The 18,979-nt window shown below is 50.7% G+C and overlaps 3 protein-coding genes and 1 long non-coding RNA gene across 8 annotated transcripts; 2 read left to right on the plus strand and 2 right to left on the minus strand.

Moving 5' to 3' along the window:
- Positions 1-3,040: 3,040 nt before the first annotated feature.
- On the minus strand, positions 3,041-4,611 carry LOC123601228. Its single transcript, XR_006714023.1, has 2 exons — positions 4,260-4,611; positions 3,041-3,402 (listed from the first exon to the last, which is right to left on the minus strand). It is a non-coding gene; the product is annotated as an uncharacterized LOC123601228 (long non-coding RNA).
- Positions 4,612-4,815: 204 nt separating this feature from the next.
- ANAPC15 (anaphase promoting complex subunit 15) lies at positions 4,816-7,478 on the plus strand. Of its 3 annotated transcripts, none has more exons than XM_045484190.1 (5): positions 4,816-4,969; positions 5,831-5,955; positions 6,477-6,536; positions 6,860-6,997; positions 7,137-7,478. In XM_045484190.1, the coding sequence occupies exons 1-5, from the start codon at positions 4,942-4,944 to the stop codon at positions 7,194-7,196; spliced, it is 411 nt and encodes a 136-aa protein (XP_045340146.1). In that variant the 5' UTR covers positions 4,816-4,941; the 3' UTR covers positions 7,197-7,478. The 3 variants fall into 3 exon arrangements, with proteins under 3 accessions (XP_045340146.1, XP_045340147.1, XP_045340148.1); XM_045484191.1 differs by having other exon boundaries at positions 7,149-7,478; XM_045484192.1 differs by lacking the exon at positions 4,816-4,969 and adding an exon at positions 5,680-5,696 and having other exon boundaries at positions 5,826-5,955; positions 7,149-7,478.
- Positions 7,452-12,606, minus strand: TOMT (transmembrane O-methyltransferase). 3 transcript variants are annotated; one of them, XM_045484178.1, is made up of 5 exons: positions 12,495-12,606; positions 11,225-11,351; positions 10,195-10,469; positions 8,906-9,102; positions 7,452-8,451 (listed from the first exon to the last, which is right to left on the minus strand). In XM_045484178.1, exons 3-5 carry the CDS (start codon positions 10,451-10,453, stop codon positions 8,131-8,133), a joined length of 777 nt encoding a protein of 258 aa, XP_045340134.1. In that variant the 5' UTR covers positions 10,454-10,469; positions 11,225-11,351; positions 12,495-12,606; the 3' UTR covers positions 7,452-8,130. The 3 variants fall into 3 exon arrangements, with proteins under 3 accessions (XP_045340134.1, XP_045340133.1, XP_045340132.1); XM_045484177.1 differs by having other exon boundaries at positions 11,225-12,585; XM_045484176.1 differs by lacking the exons at positions 11,225-11,351; positions 12,495-12,606 and having other exon boundaries at positions 10,195-10,801.
- A 74-nt stretch (positions 12,607-12,680) lies between these two features.
- LAMTOR1 (late endosomal/lysosomal adaptor, MAPK and MTOR activator 1) lies at positions 12,681-18,595 on the plus strand. Its single transcript, XM_045484189.1, has 5 exons — positions 12,681-12,907; positions 16,659-16,804; positions 17,055-17,132; positions 17,490-17,616; positions 17,965-18,595. Exons 1-5 carry the CDS (start codon positions 12,866-12,868, stop codon positions 18,055-18,057), a joined length of 486 nt encoding a protein of 161 aa, XP_045340145.1. The 5' UTR covers positions 12,681-12,865; the 3' UTR covers positions 18,058-18,595.
- The last annotated feature ends 384 nt before the right edge of the window (positions 18,596-18,979 follow it).

Here is an 18,979-nt window from a genome sequence, read left to right on the forward strand (position 1 = left end):
TTTGCATGGTACTCAATAAATGTTGACCAAACAGTGGAACAAAGGAAGGAATATGAAGCAAATTTCTTAACCTCTCAGAGTCTTAGTTTTATCATCTTTGAAATGAAAGCAAGTTAAGCACCTGGCAAGGTTAAATGATGGATAATGAATGTAAAACAAATGTCACCATCATTGACTGAGTTACCCAAGCCAAAAATAGGGAATCACACAAATTTTCCATTTCTCCCACTCCCTCTTCCTCTACCTGGAACTAACCAGTCACCATGGCTTGTTGAACCTGGCTAAAGACCTTGGTAAGAAACTCTAGCTTACAGGGGAATTTCCACTAGGCCAGAGCTGTCAGGAAGCATGAGAGGCAACAGGTGCTGGCAGTAGGGATCCTGTAAGGAAAAGAAGCAGGAGGAGAGACTCATGGGGACATAGGCCACAGGAAAAGCAGAGAAAGGATCGAGGAGATGGGAGATGTCAGGCTTTGTCCTGGGGACATAGAAACCACTTAAGTCTGTGCCCTCAGGAGTTCCTGGTCTGCTTGGGAAACAACTAGAAACACAATTTGTACAGAACTAGGTTGTAGTAGATGTGAGAAGGGAGATGATTATTATTTTCAGAAATACCAAACAAAAACTGTGCTGTCTAGCAATAGGTTTACAACCTATTGGAAATATGTACAAACTGCCTCCTGCCCCCGCCTCACCCCAAACACACACAATGGAGTCCCAAAGCCTTAGATACTTCATTTCCTCGTTCTTCTTCCCCTCTCTGTTTTGCAGGCTTATTTTCCTGGGCTTTGCAATGAGCATGCGCCAAAGAACAAAGGGAGGAGAGACTGAAAGTCTTCTGCATCACCTTAGGGAATGTACATTTGTTCCAATCAGATTACCTTTTGCCTTACATGGGCATAGGTAATGCCCGGGTAAGACTGTAACCTCTGTAGTACTTAGCCAGTGAGGAACCAGGGGAGGGACTTGTGTGCTAGGAAACAAATTGTCTGCGGTAAATGCCCAGAGCGTGCCTGTTTGTCAGACACCCACTTGCAAGAACATTGATTAAAACCTCGTTTCACCAGGAACCCTCTTGCACTGTTGGTGGGAATGCAAATTGGTGCAGCCACTCTGGAAAGCAGTGTGGAGGTTCCTCAGAAAATTAAAAATAGACCTACCCTATGACCCAGCAATAGCACTGCTAGGAATTTACCCAAGGGATACAGGAGTACTGATGCAGAGGGGCACTTGTACCCCAATATTTATAGCAGCACTCTCAACAATAGCCAAGTTGTGGAAAGAGCCTAAATGTCCATCAACTGATGAATGGATAAAGAAATTGTGGTTTATATACACAATGGAATACTACGTGGCAATGAGAAAGAATGAAATATGGCCTTTTGTAGCAACATGGATGGAACTGGAGAGTGTGATGCTAAGTGAAATAAGCCATACAGAGAAAGACAGATACCATATGGTTTCACTCTTATGTGGATCTTGAGAAACTTAACAGAAACCCATGGGGGAGGGGAAGGAAAAAAAAAGAAAAGGTTAGAGTGGGAGAGAGCCAAAGCATAAGAGACTGTTAAAAACTGAGAACAAACTGAGGGTTGATGGGGGGTGGGAGGGAGGGGAAGGTGGGTGATGGGTATTGAGGAGGGCACCTTTTGGGATGAGCACTGGGTGTTGTATGGAAACCAATTTGACAATAAATTTCATATATTAAAAAAAAAAACAAACAAACCTCGTTTCACTGTGCTCTGAGTCTCTGCATCCCTCCTTTGGTTGGGTTGATGGGCTTATTTCTAAAGGTGGAGCACGACCTCCTTCCTGATACCCCTTCTTTACATGACTTCCAGGATATCTCCCAGCTTGCCTGCCTTTCTTCTTCTTCTTCTTCTTCTTCTTCTTCTTCTTCTTCTTCTTCTTCTTCTTATTTTGGCCCTCCTTCTCAGTCTGGTTTGCGGCTTCTCCTAGTTTCCTCAAATCCTGAATGTTGAAGGAAAGTATTTTCCATCTACAGTCACTCCTTTGATGATCTTATTTAGTCTCATGGCTTTAAATGCCATCTGTGTGCTGTTAACTCCCAAATTGATATATCCAGTCTAGATGTCTCCCCTGACCCTCAGACCTCCTGTCCCTTCCTCCTCCTGCCCTCTCACCATCTGTACACTAATGGGCATTTCAAACTCCACACACCCAAAAATGAACTCCAGATAGTTGCCTCCCCAAAACAGCACCTCCTTTGTCTTTCGCATCTCAAGAAATGGCAACACTGGTCTTCCAGTTGTTTAGTCCAAACATCTTGGCTCCTTTCTGCCTCTGATATTCTACATCCAATCTCTCAGCAAGCTCTCTTGTCCCTACCCTCTAAATATATTCATATTTCAGCCACTTCTCATCCCCCACCTCTGGATTATTATAATTGGCTCCCAATTGGTCTCCCTGCATCTACCACTCTCCCTCCTAAATCTATTCTTCATAGAACAGCCAGAGTAACTCTGTTAAAATGTAAATCAGATCATGTGGATCTTCTGCTCAAAACCCTTCACAGGATTCTCAAGATGGAGTAAAAGCTAAAATCGTTACTGTGACTTGCAAGGCTGTACTATCTGGCTCCTGCTACTTCTCTGGCCTCATCTCCTGCTCTCACCATAGTACACTATGCTCCAGCAATTCTCCACCCTTTGTACTTGATCTCTCTGAAATGTTCTTTCCTAAACATCATATCAATGCCCCCCCCCCTTCTTTTTCTTCAGACCTTTATTCAAAAGTCATCTTCCTAATAAGGTCTTCCTTGGCCTCCCTACCTAAAATAAACTTCCCTCCCCGCTTCTCTGATTTTTCTCCTAGGCATTCACTGCTATCTTAAAACTATATATTTTATTTAACTTCTTTGTTGTTTATCTCTCCCATTAGAATGGAAGCTGCATGAAGAGATGTGGGGGGGGGGGTCTGTTTTGTTCACTATTATATACCCACTATTTAGACTAGTGACAGGAATACAGTAAGGCACTCAGTAGGTATTTGAGTGAATGGATGAAAAAGGTGGACAGTTCCAAGAGGCAAAATTTACTCTTTAATGAAAACTTTGTAACAACTAGAGCTGCTTGGAAACATAATCATGTTAACGTACACAGTACACTACGACTTAAACATGTAGTCTCGTCAAATCCTCACATCAGTCCAGGATAGGAGGAAGGCTGCATAGTTTCCGAAGCTGGTTGAAGACAAAACTAAATCCAGGTGGGAAAAACGACTTGTTAAACTTCACACATCTGGTGTGGTCAGGGGTAGAACTGTGGATGAATGCTAGCTCTAGAAGAGGCTGGTGGGTGATGGAGCTTAATGGGGGTTGGGTTTGAAGGACTGCCGTTGTCAGAAGGCATGACCTCTGAAGCGGAGGCTGAGTCAGAGGTTACTGGAACAGAAGCATCAGGGAAGGAGTGGGAGAGATGACGAGGCTGACCACTAATGTATTTAGCCCAGGCCTGGAGAGGGCAGCTGAATTCCCCAAAAGCAGTGCCTGAAGCTGACTAGTCACTCAAACCCATACATGATTTCAAATGCAGAACTGGAACTGGACGGGCAATCTTAAGAAACCTGTGAGTCCCCTGCGGGTCTGCAGAGTCTGGCTTCTCCACTGGAGTGTGAGGTCTACTGGGGGCAGGGACCATGTTCCTAGATTTTCCCCAGCTTCTAGCAGAGTCTGGAATATAGTATGGACTCAACTATTTTTTTAAGTTTATGTATTTTGAGAGAGTGCACGCAAACACATACACGCCCACACACTCACGCCCACACCCCCACCCCCCACACACGAGTGGGGGAGGGGCAGAGAAAGAGGGTAAGAGAGGGACTCCTAAGCAGGCTCAGCACTGCCAGCACAGAGCCGGTCCCGCAGCTCCAACCCTCCAAGTGAGATCATGACCCGAGCCAAAGTTGGATGTTCAACCAACTGAGCCACCCAGGTGCCCCAGGACTCAACTATTTCTGTTGAAGTCGTACATAAATAAAGCATGCGCCCCAACAAGAAACTTAGGGTGAGAATGGGAAGGCAGATGAGGTGTAATATCACTCAGCAATTCTGGGGTAAAAGTGGACACATTTTCCTAGGACGACACAGGACGAACAGTCCTAGTAATAAAACAGATTGCTGCTAGTTTTCAGTAGGCGTTCGCAAGCACAGCCAGGCTAAACACGGAGGGGCGGGGCCAGACTGGAGAGGCCCCTCGGCGGAGGTTCGAGGAGGGGCCAAAGAGTAGGCAAATTTCCAACCATAACGACGTGACTAAGGTGTAGAGCGTCACATCCGGTGTGGAGGGCGGGAACGAGAAACAAAAGGAGAGCGAAGGCGCATGCGTTGGTGCTTCCCCGGTTCTGGTGGGCCCTTCCGCTGAGGCAGAGAGAAGTGCTTCCGGGTCGCTGCCGGCTGCCGCCTCCCGGCGCGGTAAGTACGGAAGCCAGGCTGAGGCTGCTGTCTCTCTGCCCCTTCTCTTCTTCCTCCCTCGGAGAAACCCCGTCGCCCTGACCCGGCTCTTCAGGAGTTCCGTGCCCACACTCTTAACAGTAAAGAGCTCCAGCTCATTGGCCGCTTCCTCGAGGCTAAGCTCCACCCCGTCGCACAAGATCCGTCACTCATTGGTGTCACTTTCTGTCACCCAGCAGTTCTTCCAGTTAATTGGCCCTATTCAGGCCCCGCTGCTTTTGCGATTAGCAACCCTATAAAGGGCAAATGCCTGTTCGAATCCCGCCCCTGCATTCTTCTTGTTGGGCCACCCCGCGGTCATTTTCATAATAAGCGAAGAATGGGCGGTGGTTTTGCCGCGAGGGGTGGGCTTTCGGAGCCTCGGTCTCTCGCCTCGTACTTACTGGCCGTTGAGGATGGGTGTTGTGTCAGTGACACGGGCCGGGAAGCTGAGGTTTACTAAAGGACAGCGGCTGGCCCAGGATCAGTCAAATGAATCAGGGCAAAAGTAGAACTAGACGTAGGTCCTTTTCTCCTGCTCATCTCTTCTAGTGCCTGGCCTCGATTTCTTCCCCGTAGGAATTCTATGCCCCACCTCACTGTGTGACCTAGAGACAGTGTTGCTTGTCCCAGGGCCTCGATTTTCCTGTGAACTGAAAGGTTTTAATTCAGATTCTCTGGGACTTTTCTGGTCTGCTCCCTCAGCTACTTAATCTGTGCTGAATTTACGTATTCTCTCACGTTAGTTCATTCAGCCTAACATTTACTAATTTATGCATTTACTCATGCCTTTAGAATGCCTTTCTGAACCATATTGCACGTGGTAGCCCATCCCCACCCCAGTTTGGTTGTGGTTCATGAGAGACGTGGTTAGTGCCCTAAATTTCTGACTTGGATTAAGAATGGAATGGATTCTCATAAAAGGGCAAAAAGTAGGTCTTCATGTTTGGAGGAGGTAAAGATAGTGTCAGTGGAGCCCTACTACCTCTAATTTTGTTTAATTTTGTAACGCCAGTCTGCATTCTGGATTCATAGCTCTACATGTTGGCTTCCATTTTCCACTCCTTGAATACCTTGCACACAGCTTTACTTCTCCACAAAGTAAATTAATTATCAGAATAATTATGAGGGTTGGGTATAACTGTTATCCCCCATTTTACAGATGAGGAAACTGAGGCTCAGAGAGGTTAAGTGACTTGGCCGAGGTCAAACAGCTAGTAAGTGGTGGAGCCAGGACTCAAACCCAGGTCTGTCTGATTCCCACAAGGAAGAGCTATTTCCCCCTACCTTCTACTCCACCCCATCCCCAAATCAGACTAACCAAATAACTGAAATCAAATACTTCTGATCTGGATTCACCTGGCCCTTTACCTCAGTCTAGGAGCCATGTCCACCTTGTTTCCCTCACTCTTCCCCCGTGTGACTGAGACACTGTGGTTTAATCTGGATCGACCCTGTGTGGAGGAGACGGAGCTGCAGCAGCAAGAGCAACAGCATCAGGCCTGGGTGAGTAAGGACCTAGCACAGTGGTGGAGCCTTAGTCAGGGACCTCCCCTGCCTTTCACAGACCATGATCCTGGAGGAGCTTTTTGCCCTGAGCTGGGAACAATCAAACTGGGAGGTAGGAGGCCTAGGGTCCAGTCTTTATGCTACTGATTTACGGTGGGACCATGGGATTTCTGGGCCAGGTTGGAGCCCAGGCTCTTTTCTCTAACTCATAGGAAATAGTAATTTTGTAATTTTGACTGTGTTGAGGATGTAGCAGATGCCATATTCTCTATCAGTCTCTCACTTTACCCTCACTGTAATCTCATAGGGCAACCATGGCCCAGAGAATTTAGTTGGATCCAGTTTATAAGTAAGTAGCAGATGACAAGAAACAAAGGGATTGACTCTTTCTAGAAACTGAGAGGAAGCTTCTCCATACTTGGGGGCGGGGGTATCTTCTTAGGGGCAGAGTGGGCCAGTCCCATGCCCCTGACATGCCCTGCTTGGGCCCTGACCCTCCTCTCCCCCTTTGGCCACAGCTCCAGAGCATCGCAGAGAAAGACAACAATCTGGTACCCATTGGCAAGCCGGCCTCAGAGGTGAGTGGTTCCAATAGGTAGGGCTTTGTGGGGCTCAGGTGGACTAAAGCTTTGCTCTAATTCTGAAGGTCCTACCTCTGACTCCAGAGCAATTGTGGTCCTCAGCTCTAGGCAGAGGCCATAAAGGGGATCTAGAGTGGGTGGCCATTGGACCTAGCACCAAGGTCCTGCAAAACATGCACCAGTCTGCTAGACTCAAGGCGGGGGCAAGTCTGGGGAATGGAGGGTCACTCACTGCCCCTGAGAAAGGCTCCAAGTGGACCAGCCCTTGAAGTGGTCCAGGCAAGCCTATAGAGCCTATAGGCTCTCCCCTGCCTCGCCAGCACTATGATGACGAGGAAGAGGAGGATGAAGATGACGACGAGGATAGTGAAGAGGACTCAGAGGATGATGAGGACATGCAGGACATGGATGAGATGAATGATTACAATGAGTCACCTGATGACGGAGAGGTCAATGAGGTAGGCAGGGGTGTGGGGGTGGGCCCCTGCCTGTGACCTAACTGGTGGCCAAGGATTCAGAGACTCTGGATCCAACCAGGGGCAGGATCTGGGACTACGGCCGGCTGGGTGGCTGAGGCCCCTCCCCACCCACACCTAGCCTTCTCTCCAGGTGGACATGGAAGGCAACGAACAGGATCAGGACCAGTGGATGATCTAGGTAGACAAGGCAGGGTGGCCTCAGGCAAATTCCAGGCCAGCCCAACTTACCCTGCACCCCCTGCAGAACCAGCTGATTGCCCCAGTGCCTGAAAGCTCACCCTTGGGTATCTCTTCAGCTGCTGCCAAGAACTGGTCTCCTTGGCTCCTCCTAGGCCATCACTTTGCCCTTGAGTCTCCAGGGCCTGAGCCCACCCCACCTTTCCGCCCATTACCTCACCCCTTGGTTGCCAGGTATAGTCTCTTTCTAACTCCCTTTAATAAAGACACAGGAATGATTTTATTTTTTTCCCCGTGTCTATTCCCTAATTGTTGGTCGGGCCCAGAGGAATCCAGCATCTTCTCTTGAGCTTCAGGGAGAGGGCATACAAGGGACTTCAGGCAAGCCTACTGGATCATGTTGTCCAGGGCTAGAGGTGGCCCTGGCCCTGGGCCCAGGCTCCATTACCATTTTCTCTGGCTCAGCTTGTACCCATTTCTTCAGAGCCTCTAACTCAATGTTTACTGTTTCCTCTGATCCTAACTGGAATTGCATGAGCTGAGGAGGGAAGGCTTCTGAGGCCTAGAGCTAGGAGGCCCCTGGAGATTTTCCAGCTAGCTTCCTTGGTGTTAAGAGAGATTAAATCTTCAGGCAGCACAGGGACTCCCTTGGAGTCACCCAGAAAATCAGTGATAGAGTTGGGTTGGGAGCCCAGGTCTCTTGCCTGTCAATCCATGGCTCTCTGGAAGGAGGGGGGCAATGGAACCAAGCATCCTGATAGAACTTGATGTCTCAGGTCAGTGTAGAACTGGAGTGGGGTAGAGGTTGGAGGACAGCCTCCCCAGCCCTGAGTCCAGCATGTGTCAGGCCACAAGCAGGGAGAAGAATGGATGTTCTGAGGTCCTTGCTTCGGTGGGGGTGGAGAGGCAGCAGTAAGTGCCCCTGGGCCTGGATCTCAGCCAGGCCCTACATAGGTGAGCTGGGCTATGCCGTCCTTGATGGCAGGGAAGTCTGGGAGGCCAGTGTGGTGGAGGCGGCAGCGGTAGCGGCCACAGCTCTTGGCATACTGCAGGAAGCGGGGTGCACCAGGGAACAGCGCGTGGTCAGCCAGTACAGTGGCACCAGCTGGCAGCAGGGCATGGGCCTCCAAAAGCTGCAGGTCTCGCAGGTAACGTCGGGGCCGGTGTGCCAGGAGCACCAAGTCTACCTGACTCAGCTGGTACTGGGTTCGTAGGTGTGGGATCACCTCCTCTGAGCTACTCACGATGAGCTCCACCTGTGGGGAGGGGAGGAGTTGAAGGTGAGGGTGGAAGGGTCTGTTCTCCCATACCAGACTTCACCAGGATCTGGCTTACTTTATGCCATTTCCTCTGTCCTCAGAACCCAAGAAGTCAGGATCAGTATTGTGATTTCCATTCTGCCAGTGATGAAGCTGAGATTCAGAGGATAAGTCCTTTGCCCAAGGTCATAACAGCTCACAAGAGGTAGACTTAAGGTTTGGACCCATATTTGCTGGTCTCCAAAGACCTTCCTTTTAACTGCTCCTTTGTCATCCAGCAGCAAATATGAGCAAATGACTTGGAACAGACAGGAGTTCACACATCACCCAGGGGCACAGTCTCCTACTGTGCTGCCTTCTCCTAGGTGGGATTCCCTTACTGGGGAGGCCTGGCTAGGGCAAGGCTGGGGGTGGAAGGGAAGATACTAGGGTCAGGGAGGCAGGGGCTGACCGTGCGCTCGTCGAAGCCAGCCAGGCGGATGAGTTTTTCAGCCACTGCTGCGGTGCGTGGGTTCCACTCCACAGTGAGAAGGCGGCCCCCAGGGGGCAGGGCACGGGCAATAAGCAACGTGGAGTACCCACAGTGGGTGCCCAGCTCCAGCATGCAAGCAGGAGCCTTCTCCTCCACCAGCCGCATCAGGATCTGACCTGGGGGGGGGAAGATGGCTTATTGCAGCAGACATGGGAGATGGATTCAGGGCCCCTGATAGAAAGGGATCTCAAATGTCCACCTGTCTCACTGTAGCCCTCAACCAGCTGGGGTCTCCTCCTTGGACTACAGCTCCAGCTGCCTCGCTCGTCCTCTGACCCTCCAGGCTTTCGTCCTTCAGTCTCATCTTCGTACCAGCCACTAGCTATCTTTCCAACAAACAAATGTGACCCTGTTGCTCCTTGGTTCCTATGATCCTAAAGGCCTTTGGGATTGAACTTGGGACTCAGCCTGACATTCAGGACCTTCTTGGACCTGATCCTATCCAACCTTTCCAGCTCTTCCCATCTGTAGACTGTACCACAGTCCTCCCAAACAACTGTGCCCAGAGTCAACCAAGTCATCACTGGCTCATTCCTTCATGGTGCATTAGTATATGTGACTGGCTTTGCCCCTTCCTACCCCTGTCCTTATCTGCTTGGCCAAATTGAAAACAATCCTTATAGGCTCCATTTAAGTGTTGCTTCCTCCAGGAAGGCTAAGGCAGAAACAGGCACCAGGCTCCTGAGAGACCTTGGCTAGAACTTCCAGTTTCATTCCTCTTTGTTTTGTTCACTGGGTATCTTTCTAACCTGGGAATTGGAAAAATTTCTTCAGACTCTAAAAGCACTTGTGCCAGGAGCTGGGACTGAGACAAAGCCAGGTAGCTATCCTGAATGGGATGTGGGAGCCTCCACGGTGAGGGGAGAATGAATCAGCACAGATAATTACAAAGTTATGGGTTATGTGCTGAGATGTTATCCCCTTTGTATTATGCCCCCTCTGAGGCTAGCATTTATGGCTGATTCATCTGTGTGGCCTCTACCTCCTTTTCCAACCTAGCACCTAGTACATGCCTAGTACAAATGGGATGGCAGTAAGTGTTTGCTATATGAATGAATAACTTTGCCCAGCCCCCTCATTTGCAGAGGAGAAAAAAGAGACTCAGGATGAAGAACCTGCCCAATGCGCCCAGTAGGCACTGGCAGATCTCAGACCATCCTTACCATCTTGGGGGTATTTCCTGGAGCAGAAGGCTAGGGAACACTGACCTTTGACAGGCCCCATGTGGCCCAGGTACTCGCAGTGGCTGCTCCAATGGTCCAGGGTGGTGAGGATATGACTGGGGTCTCCAGGCAGGGCATGAGTGAGCACATAGCTGAAGGCCCGTTCCTCAATCTGCAGCCCTGACAGGCAGTCTCGGAGGCTCCGCAGCAAGACCATACGCACCAGCAGTCGGAAGTAGTGACGGTACCGCACCAGCAATGTCACCACCAGTGGCAGGAAGGCCAGTGCGATGGCGGGGGACATAGTCCCTACCAGGGCTCTGGGGTGAAGGAAGGCAGACAGGGAAACCCACACCCACCATTGCTTGTCATTTGTATTATCCCTATATTTTACAAACCATGGCTCAGAAAGGCTAAGTCTTTTGTGCAGAGTCACACAACAGAACCAGGATTTGAATCTGAATTGGTCCAATTCCAAGCTCATGTACTTTCAAGGAATTCATGCTACGTTCTACACTCAACCTCAAACCACCTCTTCCCACCTCTGCCCCCTGATTCTGTCTTCACCTTACTTCTCCCACCCATTTTGCCTCATCTCTGTCGTCACCCCTTCAGGACCACTTTCCACAGTCTTCGGAAATATCCTACCCCCCCCCCCCCAACTGCCTGCATCTCCTGATGAGATTTCTTCCCACCCCTCCATCTGCTCTTCCCTGTGGGTGGGAGGAGTCCTTGATTCTATATTTCTTCTCTAGTTGTCTCCCCTCCCCTGCATTCACCTTTTCTGTTCTCTCTCAGAATTCCTTGTAAAAGCATGTACACACACAGCACATGCTTCCCCCCTACTCGAGCCTCTTCTCCCAAGCCCTATCCCTAATGGGGGGGTAAGTGCCTTCTCCTCTCCCATACCTTGAACCATCCATCCACCCCTTCCTCCAGATCTGACCCTCGTGAGCTCCTGGTGATGGTGGGGACTAAAATTGAAGGTAAGAGTGTATAAATGGATGTGAGTAGGTGAGTGATAGTGAGTTTGAACTCATGTGCTTGGGGACCCACACTCAAGAGCCCTGCTTACCTGTGCTGGAGACTTCTGCTTGGGGAAGATCAGAGCCTAGAACAGGAAGGGGAGGCCTCAGGGCCAGAGAACTCTGAGGCCGGCTGGACTTGCTCTCAATTATTGATGCAGAAGCTGCTGCTGTTACCTGAGACATGTGGTTCAAGTTACTAGCTGCAGGAACAAGGTGGGGCTGACTCCTACCCTTCATGAGCCCTAAATTTACAGAACCCCAGGGTCTTGATTTGAGGGGTGATGACAGCTACTGGGTTTGGTGACCTCTCCTCCAACTCCTTGTATCAGGATACAGGGGCATGGTGTCAGCCAAGGAAATGGGAGGCTGTAATTTACTCAATTCAAAATTCAAGTTTTGTTTAAGCAATTGCCAGGGTGTGGGTCACAGGAGTCAGATCTTGTCTCATTCCTCCAGGAACTCCAAATTTAGCGGAAGAGACTGATCCAGAAACAGAATAAAGCATAATGCAATTCTTCACGGATATGGGGACTTTAGGCTGTTCTGTGAACTTCTGTGTATCTAGACAGAGCAGTGTGTGGCACATCACAGACAGTAATTACTTGATTTGATAAATGAATGGAGCTACGTGGAATAGGGATTAAGCACAGGGAGTTGGGGATGCCCAAAGAATGGGGTCAGAAATGGCAATCAGGAGGATATTGTTTGTATTCAGGCCTGAAGGCAGACCTCGTGGGGAGGCGGTGTGCCAACATGTGGAAAGTCCAGGAGGTCAATCAGGAAACTGCAAATAAATATTTACAACCCCTGCACCACCACCACCATTACCTTTACCCCCCACGACCCCAGTGCTGAAAAGGGAGGCAGGTATCAGGCGCTGCAAGATGTTGAATAACAGACTTGTTGAATGACCAGTGTTCAGGGTCCAAGGGAAGATATGGGATGGTTCTAAGAAAAGCACTGAGAGTCAGCTTTGTGAATTAGGATTACTAGAGTTGATGTAAAAAGGCAAGCAAGATTGCAAAGAAATGCCTGAGGGCAAAGACTGCCAGGTGGCCTCTCTTCCAGGATTGAGCTCTGCTCCTCTTTGGCTTGTGAAGGAATAAGAGCTCTTCTTCCAGTAAGTCTCCCATCCCCAGTACAGGTTGAGAACTCCGTTGGGGGCTACAGTCTTTATGTGTCTTCCAACTTGGTGCTGGGCATCTGGGTCCAGTGTTTGTACACGGAGACTGTGTGCTCGAGGAGCGGAGGGCCTGAGTCCCACTCTCCCTTCGCATGGCATTTACGGGAGCATTTGGTATAAGTTCGCTCACTGACCCTGAAAGGTAGCCTGGCAGCCACGCGACCACACAGTACACATCAGGAGGGCCTCTTTAAGTCGGCGGAAGACTCCAGCTCCAAGACTGAGAAGACGCTGAAGTCATGTGACCTGCCCCTCCCTTTCATCGCATCACGTGCCTCGCGTCTTGTCAAGCGAGGTGAGCCCTCCCATTGGTTGGCGATGATCATGCAGTGGAGGCGGGGCCGGAAGCCAGGATTGCGGCGGTAGCTGCGGGGCTCTGGGAAGGGATAGGCAGGGCGGCGGGTGGCTGCTCGCTGGATGCAGCCACAGGTCATGTGACCGGAAGGGCTCCCGACGGACGCCGTCCCTCCTCGGCGCGGCCTGAGCGCCCGGCCCGACCCCGGCCATGGGGTGCTGCTACAGCAGCGAGAACGAGGACTCGGACCAGGTGCGGCCGCGGCGGGCGAGGCTCGGGAATGAGGGTTGAGAGGCTAGGGCGTGGGGCCCAGAAAAAAGCCTGCAGAAGAACGGGACTGTGGGCCTCACTTAGTACGGAGGCCGGGAGGGGACAGATTACGGAGGGGACGCTCGGCCGGGCTCCTACCCCTGTTAAAGCCCCAGCTTTCTCTACACAGTCTCCGCTTTGGGGTGTGCAGGCAGCCCCTTGTCCCGCTCGCTCCCACCCCTTTCATGTTATCCTATCTTTAAACCTTTATAGCCTTCAGAATCCTCAGCCTCGGTCCTTGGGAAACACTGTCTTCCAAGGTTCCTGTGCTTTTTCTGTGCTTGTATGAGCGGGCTTTGTGAATCCATTCTAGAGATGGGTAAGCTGAGGCTCAGAGTTAGCTTTTCCTAACATGAATCAGGAATCTATGTATCTTCTCAGTCCCTCGAGTTGGAGAAGGAAGGTCACTGCGGTTTGGGGTCAGAGAAGGCCTCTGGAAGTAGGTGGCATTTGAGTTGACTAGTAAAGAATTTAATAGAGACCATGACATCAAGACGTTTTGGGGAAGCAACAAAGCGGGTTTCACTTTGGCTGTATTGGATTAGAGAGGTGGGATGAGAGCTCAGTTTGACCTGCCTCGGTGCAGTGTTTGCTTGGGGCCTGCGGGTTCCTTTAGCTAGAGGGGTGCTTGCCCTGGGAATTTGACTGTAGACCTGATCCCTTTGCAGAAAGGATTAGGCTGGGAAGATTGTGCAGTTTTAAGTTCTTCCTCTTCCCCTTGGTGCATTCTCACTTCTCCCTACATCTTAATCTCTGACCTGCCTGCCTGATCTCCTTTTAGGAGTGGGGAGACCTTCCCAAGGATGAAGTCTCAAGCTCTTGCCTCTAAGCTTGGGTCCAACATGTGTTGGGTTTCAACACATTCTAGACACACAGACGACAGAAGGATTTCAGCAAGTAGTTCACAGTCTGGTGGAGAGATGGTCACAGAAGTGGATTATATTATTGGTATTTGGGAAGTCGGTCTTTCCCCAGTGACTCACATGAAACTATTTTGGGTTAAGAACTTAAGGTTAGGAAAATGCCCTTTGTTTGAGAGGCATGGGTGTCTCCTGGGCCTCATTAATTCTCCAAACTCCCAATGAACACATATTCCTATTTCCTGTGCCTTACACCTTAGGCATACATCATGTCCGCTATCCCTCACTTCACCCTAGCCTCTTAGAGGAGACAGTATTCCTGCCTACTGGGAAAACTGTGGCCTAGTGGAAAATTGTTTCTTAAAGGATAACACGAACTCTTGCAGGGAATGAGTTAAGAAGGGTTAGGGCCTTCTCAGAAAGGATACCAGCTTCTAGCTGGGAGAGCTGGGTTTGTTGATCCCCTGAACTTTCATCTTCTTGACAGGCTCTCACTTCTGTTTCTAACCCCCAGAGAGGTGCTCAGTCAGTGCTGGGTGATTCATGTGGCAAAGGTCTACAAGCCATTTGCTATCCCAAAATCCCTTTCTCAGCTCTTGGGCAGGCCCCTCCCCCACTTTAATCTCTGCTCCTTTGTTACAATAAAAAGAAATAAATGACACATTTTCAAAGACTTTTTATAGTTCTCTCATTTGACGTTTGCCAAACGTTTGTCGTATAGGTGTAGGTTATGTACTTAAAGGTAAGGGAAAAGTTCAGAGAGGCTAAGATATTTAGCCAAAGATACAAAGCTGAGTAATGCTGTAGTCAACGTATCTTGATACCAAGCCATGTGCTTTATCCATTGGGCCAAGATATTCTTTTCAGCTATGCCCATACACCAGGTGACTACTCATGGACAGACCATGTATATGTGTCTGTGCTGGAGTAGACAGTGAAAGCCTGACTCCTGGGTTGACACTGACTCAGGGACAAACCTTGGTGTGAAACACTTCCTCCATGCTTCACTTGCCCTTGGGGGTGGGGTGATGTTATTTGTTCACTCTGATTGGGGGTAGCCTGGCCTCTTCTGGGAGTCTAGGTCTCAGGAAAACATTGTTGCTCTTGAAGAATCCGCTTAGACATGGGGGACAGGGGAGACTGCCCTGTCCTATAGGAAGATCTGTCTGAAGTAGGGCTGGGAGAAGGACAGCACACAGGAAGCAAATTCAGGGTTCATTATGGAGCCAGCTTTCCTTTGAGATAGTTTGATCTTTAGCAAGCATTTTGTCCTTCTAGCCCTTGAATACTTAGTCTGTGTTTTGAGGAGGAGGAAGGTATGTCTAGGAGTTGGGAGGTGATAGGACAGAGTCCCACAGCTTTTGTCTCATGCTGTTGGGAACTGAAGACGCTTGGCAACCTAGACTTGAGAAGGAAGAGTATTGTGAAAAGGCTCGGCCTGCCTAGGGTGGGGCAGGCGAGCAGGAGGAAGTGGCCCTCTAAGGAGAGTTGTGGAGTTGGGGGCAGGGGAACTGGGAGCCCACAGTGGGAAGGTCTATGGTAGGAACTGAGATCTGCCTGGAGTGGAGCACTGGTGGTCTGGTACTAAGGGTTGGTGAGTCAGCATTAGGCAGGATGGGCCCCCTTGTCTTTGGCTTTGTCCTGGGCACCCTTGCTCTTTATGGCTTGGATAGATACCCAGCAGGCCTGCTTATCCAATTTGTGGCTGACATAAAGCCAGCAGGGATTTGCAGCTGATAGGCTCAAGGCAGGGTCATATTCAGAGAGACTGCAGTAGATTAAAATAAGGGGCTGGAATAGGACCAGGGAGACTTGGTTTGGCCCCATGTTAGTTCTGGGGGTTGTGATTATTGGCTTAAGCTAGCAGTAACAGGACTACTGAAAATTAACAAACCACAAGAATAGAAGTGTGGTGACTTGGCAAGGGAGGGAACAGCTGCACTGTTCGGGTCAGGTTTCACCAGGTGCACCAAGTTTGGTTCTGGGAGTCATATACAAAGAAAGCATTAGAGAAGAGTGAACACCTGAGAGTAGAAGGGACCTGTCCTCTAGGAAGGGGGCACACTTGGACTGTGTGACCCAGAGGCTGGGACTCTTGCCCTGAGATTACATGAGGAATATAATTGTCTGGCCTCACGGGGCCTCCATCCTAGGAGCAGACAGCCTTTCTGGGAAGGGCCTGGTCTGGGGGATCAGGAGGGCCATTCTTGGGCTCCTGACTCCCATCAGTTTCTAGACCTTACTCCTCTGGCTTCCAGCTTCCAGTATTCTTTCTCATCAGGTGCTAGACTGTTTGCTGAAGCTCCAGAGTGGTTATTAAGTACATGCTTTGTGTCTCTGTCCATCTTTTCAGGGTCTCTAGGGCTGCTTGGATTTACTTTAATTCATCCTAGACCCACAACTCAGCTGAGCTCCAAAGGGCAGGCAGGACTGAGCCTTATCTGACATTCCATACACTTCAGCACTTGGGATATTTTTTGGTGCTTAAAAGTCATAGCTGGGCTGAAAGGAGAGCCCAAGAAAGGCAGGTTGGACTAAAGGCTCCAGGGTTGGGGTGCCTGGGTGGCTCTGTCGGTTGAGTGTCTGACTCTTGATTTTGGTTCCAGTCATGATCCTAGGGTTGTGAAATCCAGCCCCACATCAGCTCCAGCCCCAAATTGGGCTCCGTGCTGAGTGTTGAGCCTGCTTAAGATCCTCTGTCTCTCTCTCTCTCTCTGCCCCTCTCCCTTGCTAGCATGTGTGCTCTCTCTCAAATAAGTAAGTAAGTAAGTAAATAAATAAATAAATCTAACTAAAGGCTCCGGGCCTGACTTCTCCTCCATGGCCTTTCCCAGGACCGAGAGGAGCGGAAACTGCTGCTGGACCCTAGCAGCCCCCCTACCAAAGCCCTCAATGGAGCTGAGCCCAACTACCACAGCCTGCCTTCCACTCGCACAGATGAGCAGGCCCTGCTCTCCTCCATTCTTGCTAAGACAGCCAGGTGAGCACTGCAGGACCAAGCCTGGGCAGAGCTTTCTCCATCCATGTTAAAAGCTGGGATAGGGGGACTGGGCCCAGGACATGGGGGATGGGACAAGGTCAGTGGTGAGAGGTGCTTCTAGGCCTGGGCTTGCTCCAGTGGGGAGGCAGGGACATGGTGTCAGATAGCTCTGGAATTGGGACTTGGCAGTGAGTCCTGTGTATCCCTCTTAAAGCACCTGTCATGTTCCCTCTGCCTCCTCTCCCCAAAGCAACATCATTGACGTGTCTGCTGCGGACTCCCAGGGCATGGAGCAGCATGAGTACATGGACCGGGCAAGGCAGTACAGGTGAGACCTGGCCAGCTTGCATCCCTCCCTCAGGCTACTTGGGTCCCTCCCTGCCCCTCGATCCCTTATCCAGCTTTGGAGTCCGAGCCCCAGTCCAGGCTCCTTGTTTGGGTGTGGCCCAGGAGACTGACAACAAATCTCTCTGGTACCTCAGCAGATGTGCATGTCGGCCCTGTTTGCCCCATGGCCTTCAAGGGTGCGGAGGCCAAGGGAGGTGGGCCTGGAGTGAGTTTGTGGTGAGCAGAGGCCACCGTCACCCTGCTTCTCTGGCCTGAGGGAGTGAGACTTTCCCGAGCCGGGCTGGACTGGGCAGAGCAGACTGGCCTGACTGCCCACCCCATCCTCCCTCTTGGCCAGCACCCGCTTGGCTGTGCTGAGCAGCAGCCTGACCCACTGGAAGAAGCTGCCACCGCTGCCATCTCTCACCAGCCAGCCCCACCAAGTGCTGGCCAGCGAGCCCATCCCCTTCTCCGACTTACAGCAGGTGAGCCACCCCTTGGCCCGCCCCTGCCCATCCTTCCTGCACTGTCCAGGCTGTGGCAGAGGGTTTGCCCTCTCCATCTCAGAGGCAGTAGGGAAGTGGAGTTAGAGAGCCTGGTAGCTCAAGTACCTTGCTCACTCTCACCTCTCTTACTTTGTGTCTTCCCTCTCCACCTTTGTTCTCTTTCTCCCCTTTGTTCTTTTCCATCTTTCCCATCCCTGCCTTTCTCTTTGGCTTCCTATCCCCCATCATCCCCTCCTCTCTCGCCACCCAATCCACCTCCCTGGCTTTTTGGATCTCCCTTCTCACTGCCTCTCTCTGTTCCTCTCCTCCCTGGTCCCTCTGTCTCAGGTCTCCAGGATAGCTGCTTATGCCTACAGTGCACTTTCTCAGATCCGAGTGGATGCAAAAGAGGAGCTGGTTGTACAGTTTGGGATCCCATGAAGAGAGGGGTCCTTGGGACAGCTCTTCTCCTCTCTTCACCCGTCTCCACCCTGCCTCTCCTGGCCCCCAGCCTCACTGCGGCTCATACAGTACCCTAACCTGCTACTAATCACAGAGAAGAGTGTGGAGGAGGAGAAGAAGCTGGAAGGCTGGAAGCCTGAGCAAGTGAGGATGGAGCAAGGGAGGGTAGAACCATTTGGGACTGGCGTTCAAAGCCCTGGCCAGGGATGGGGTGGGGGTCAAAAGATTAGGGCGTAGTAGGTCTTCACTGTCACTGGGAAGGTGGAGGTACCACTGTGAGAGAGTGATCCTTAGGGGGCCTGTGGGGGCCCCCTTCCCATCCTTTCTCTTGGCCTCACTCCTGCCCCCCTCTCCCTGACTTGGTGCTCACATGCACCTCAGTAGGGTTTGTGACCAGGGTCTGGACGAGCTTGAATCTGAATGAATTGAGTTTGTATATCTAGCACCCTGGGTTTTTACATGTTTGGGGTTTTGTTTTGGTTTGTCACCCTCGATAAAGGAAGTGTATTCATCTGTGTGCTGGCTGCAGCCCGTCTGTCCTGCCCACCACCCTGATACTACTTCTGGTCTGTGAGCAGTGAGATGGATGTGGAGGGGTGGGGGATGTCTTCTAGGGGCATTAAGAGGAATCCAGGAGATAAGGGTTCAGGGTTCCCCGGTCTTAGCCAGAACTTGGCCTGGGCTAACGTCAGATTGGATAAGACCATGCTTGTCCTTTCTTGGTGATGGGAACACTGTCAAAACTGAACAGACTTGAATCTGAGGCAGCTCTTGCTGTTGGGGCCCTGCCTCAAATTCAGTGGAATTACCAACAAGCCCAGGGTTGGGGGATAAAGGCAGACCAAGAATACTTGATAGGGAGCCAGCAAGCCAATGTTTTCAAGCAGAAGATTCCCTTTAT

Source organism: Leopardus geoffroyi, chromosome D1 (assembly GCF_018350155.1).
Source record: "Leopardus geoffroyi isolate Oge1 chromosome D1, O.geoffroyi_Oge1_pat1.0, whole genome shotgun sequence".
In the NCBI taxonomy this organism is placed as follows: Eukaryota; Metazoa; Chordata; class Mammalia; order Carnivora; family Felidae; genus Leopardus; species Leopardus geoffroyi.

Coding starts and splice junctions, on each gene's coding strand:
- TOMT (XM_045484176.1), bottom strand. CDS start 10,633: ATGAGCTTGGAATTGGACCAATTCAGATTCAAATCCTGGTTCTGTTGT. Junction 9,103..10,194: donor CCACATGGGGCCTGTCAAAG/GTCAGTGTTCCC, acceptor TCCCCCCCCCAG/GTCAGATCCTGATGCGGCTG. Junction 8,452..8,905: donor CTGGCTTCGACGAGCGCACG/GTCAGCCCCTGC, acceptor CCCTCCCCACAG/GTGGAGCTCATCGTGAGTAG.
- ANAPC15 (XM_045484190.1), top strand. CDS start 4,942: ATGAATCAGGGCAAAAGTAGAACTAGAC. Junction 4,970..5,830: donor GGGCAAAAGTAGAACTAGAC/GTAGGTCCTTTT, acceptor ACCTCAGTCTAG/GAGCCATGTCCACCTTGTTT. Junction 5,956..6,476: donor AGCAACAGCATCAGGCCTGG/GTGAGTAAGGAC, acceptor CTTTGGCCACAG/CTCCAGAGCATCGCAGAGAA.
- LAMTOR1 (XM_045484189.1), top strand. CDS start 12,866: ATGGGGTGCTGCTACAGCAGCGAGAACGAGGACTCGGACCAG. Junction 12,908..16,658: donor AGAACGAGGACTCGGACCAG/GTGCGGCCGCGG, acceptor GGCCTTTCCCAG/GACCGAGAGGAGCGGAAACT. Junction 17,133..17,489: donor GACCGGGCAAGGCAGTACAG/GTGAGACCTGGC, acceptor CCTCTTGGCCAG/CACCCGCTTGGCTGTGCTGA.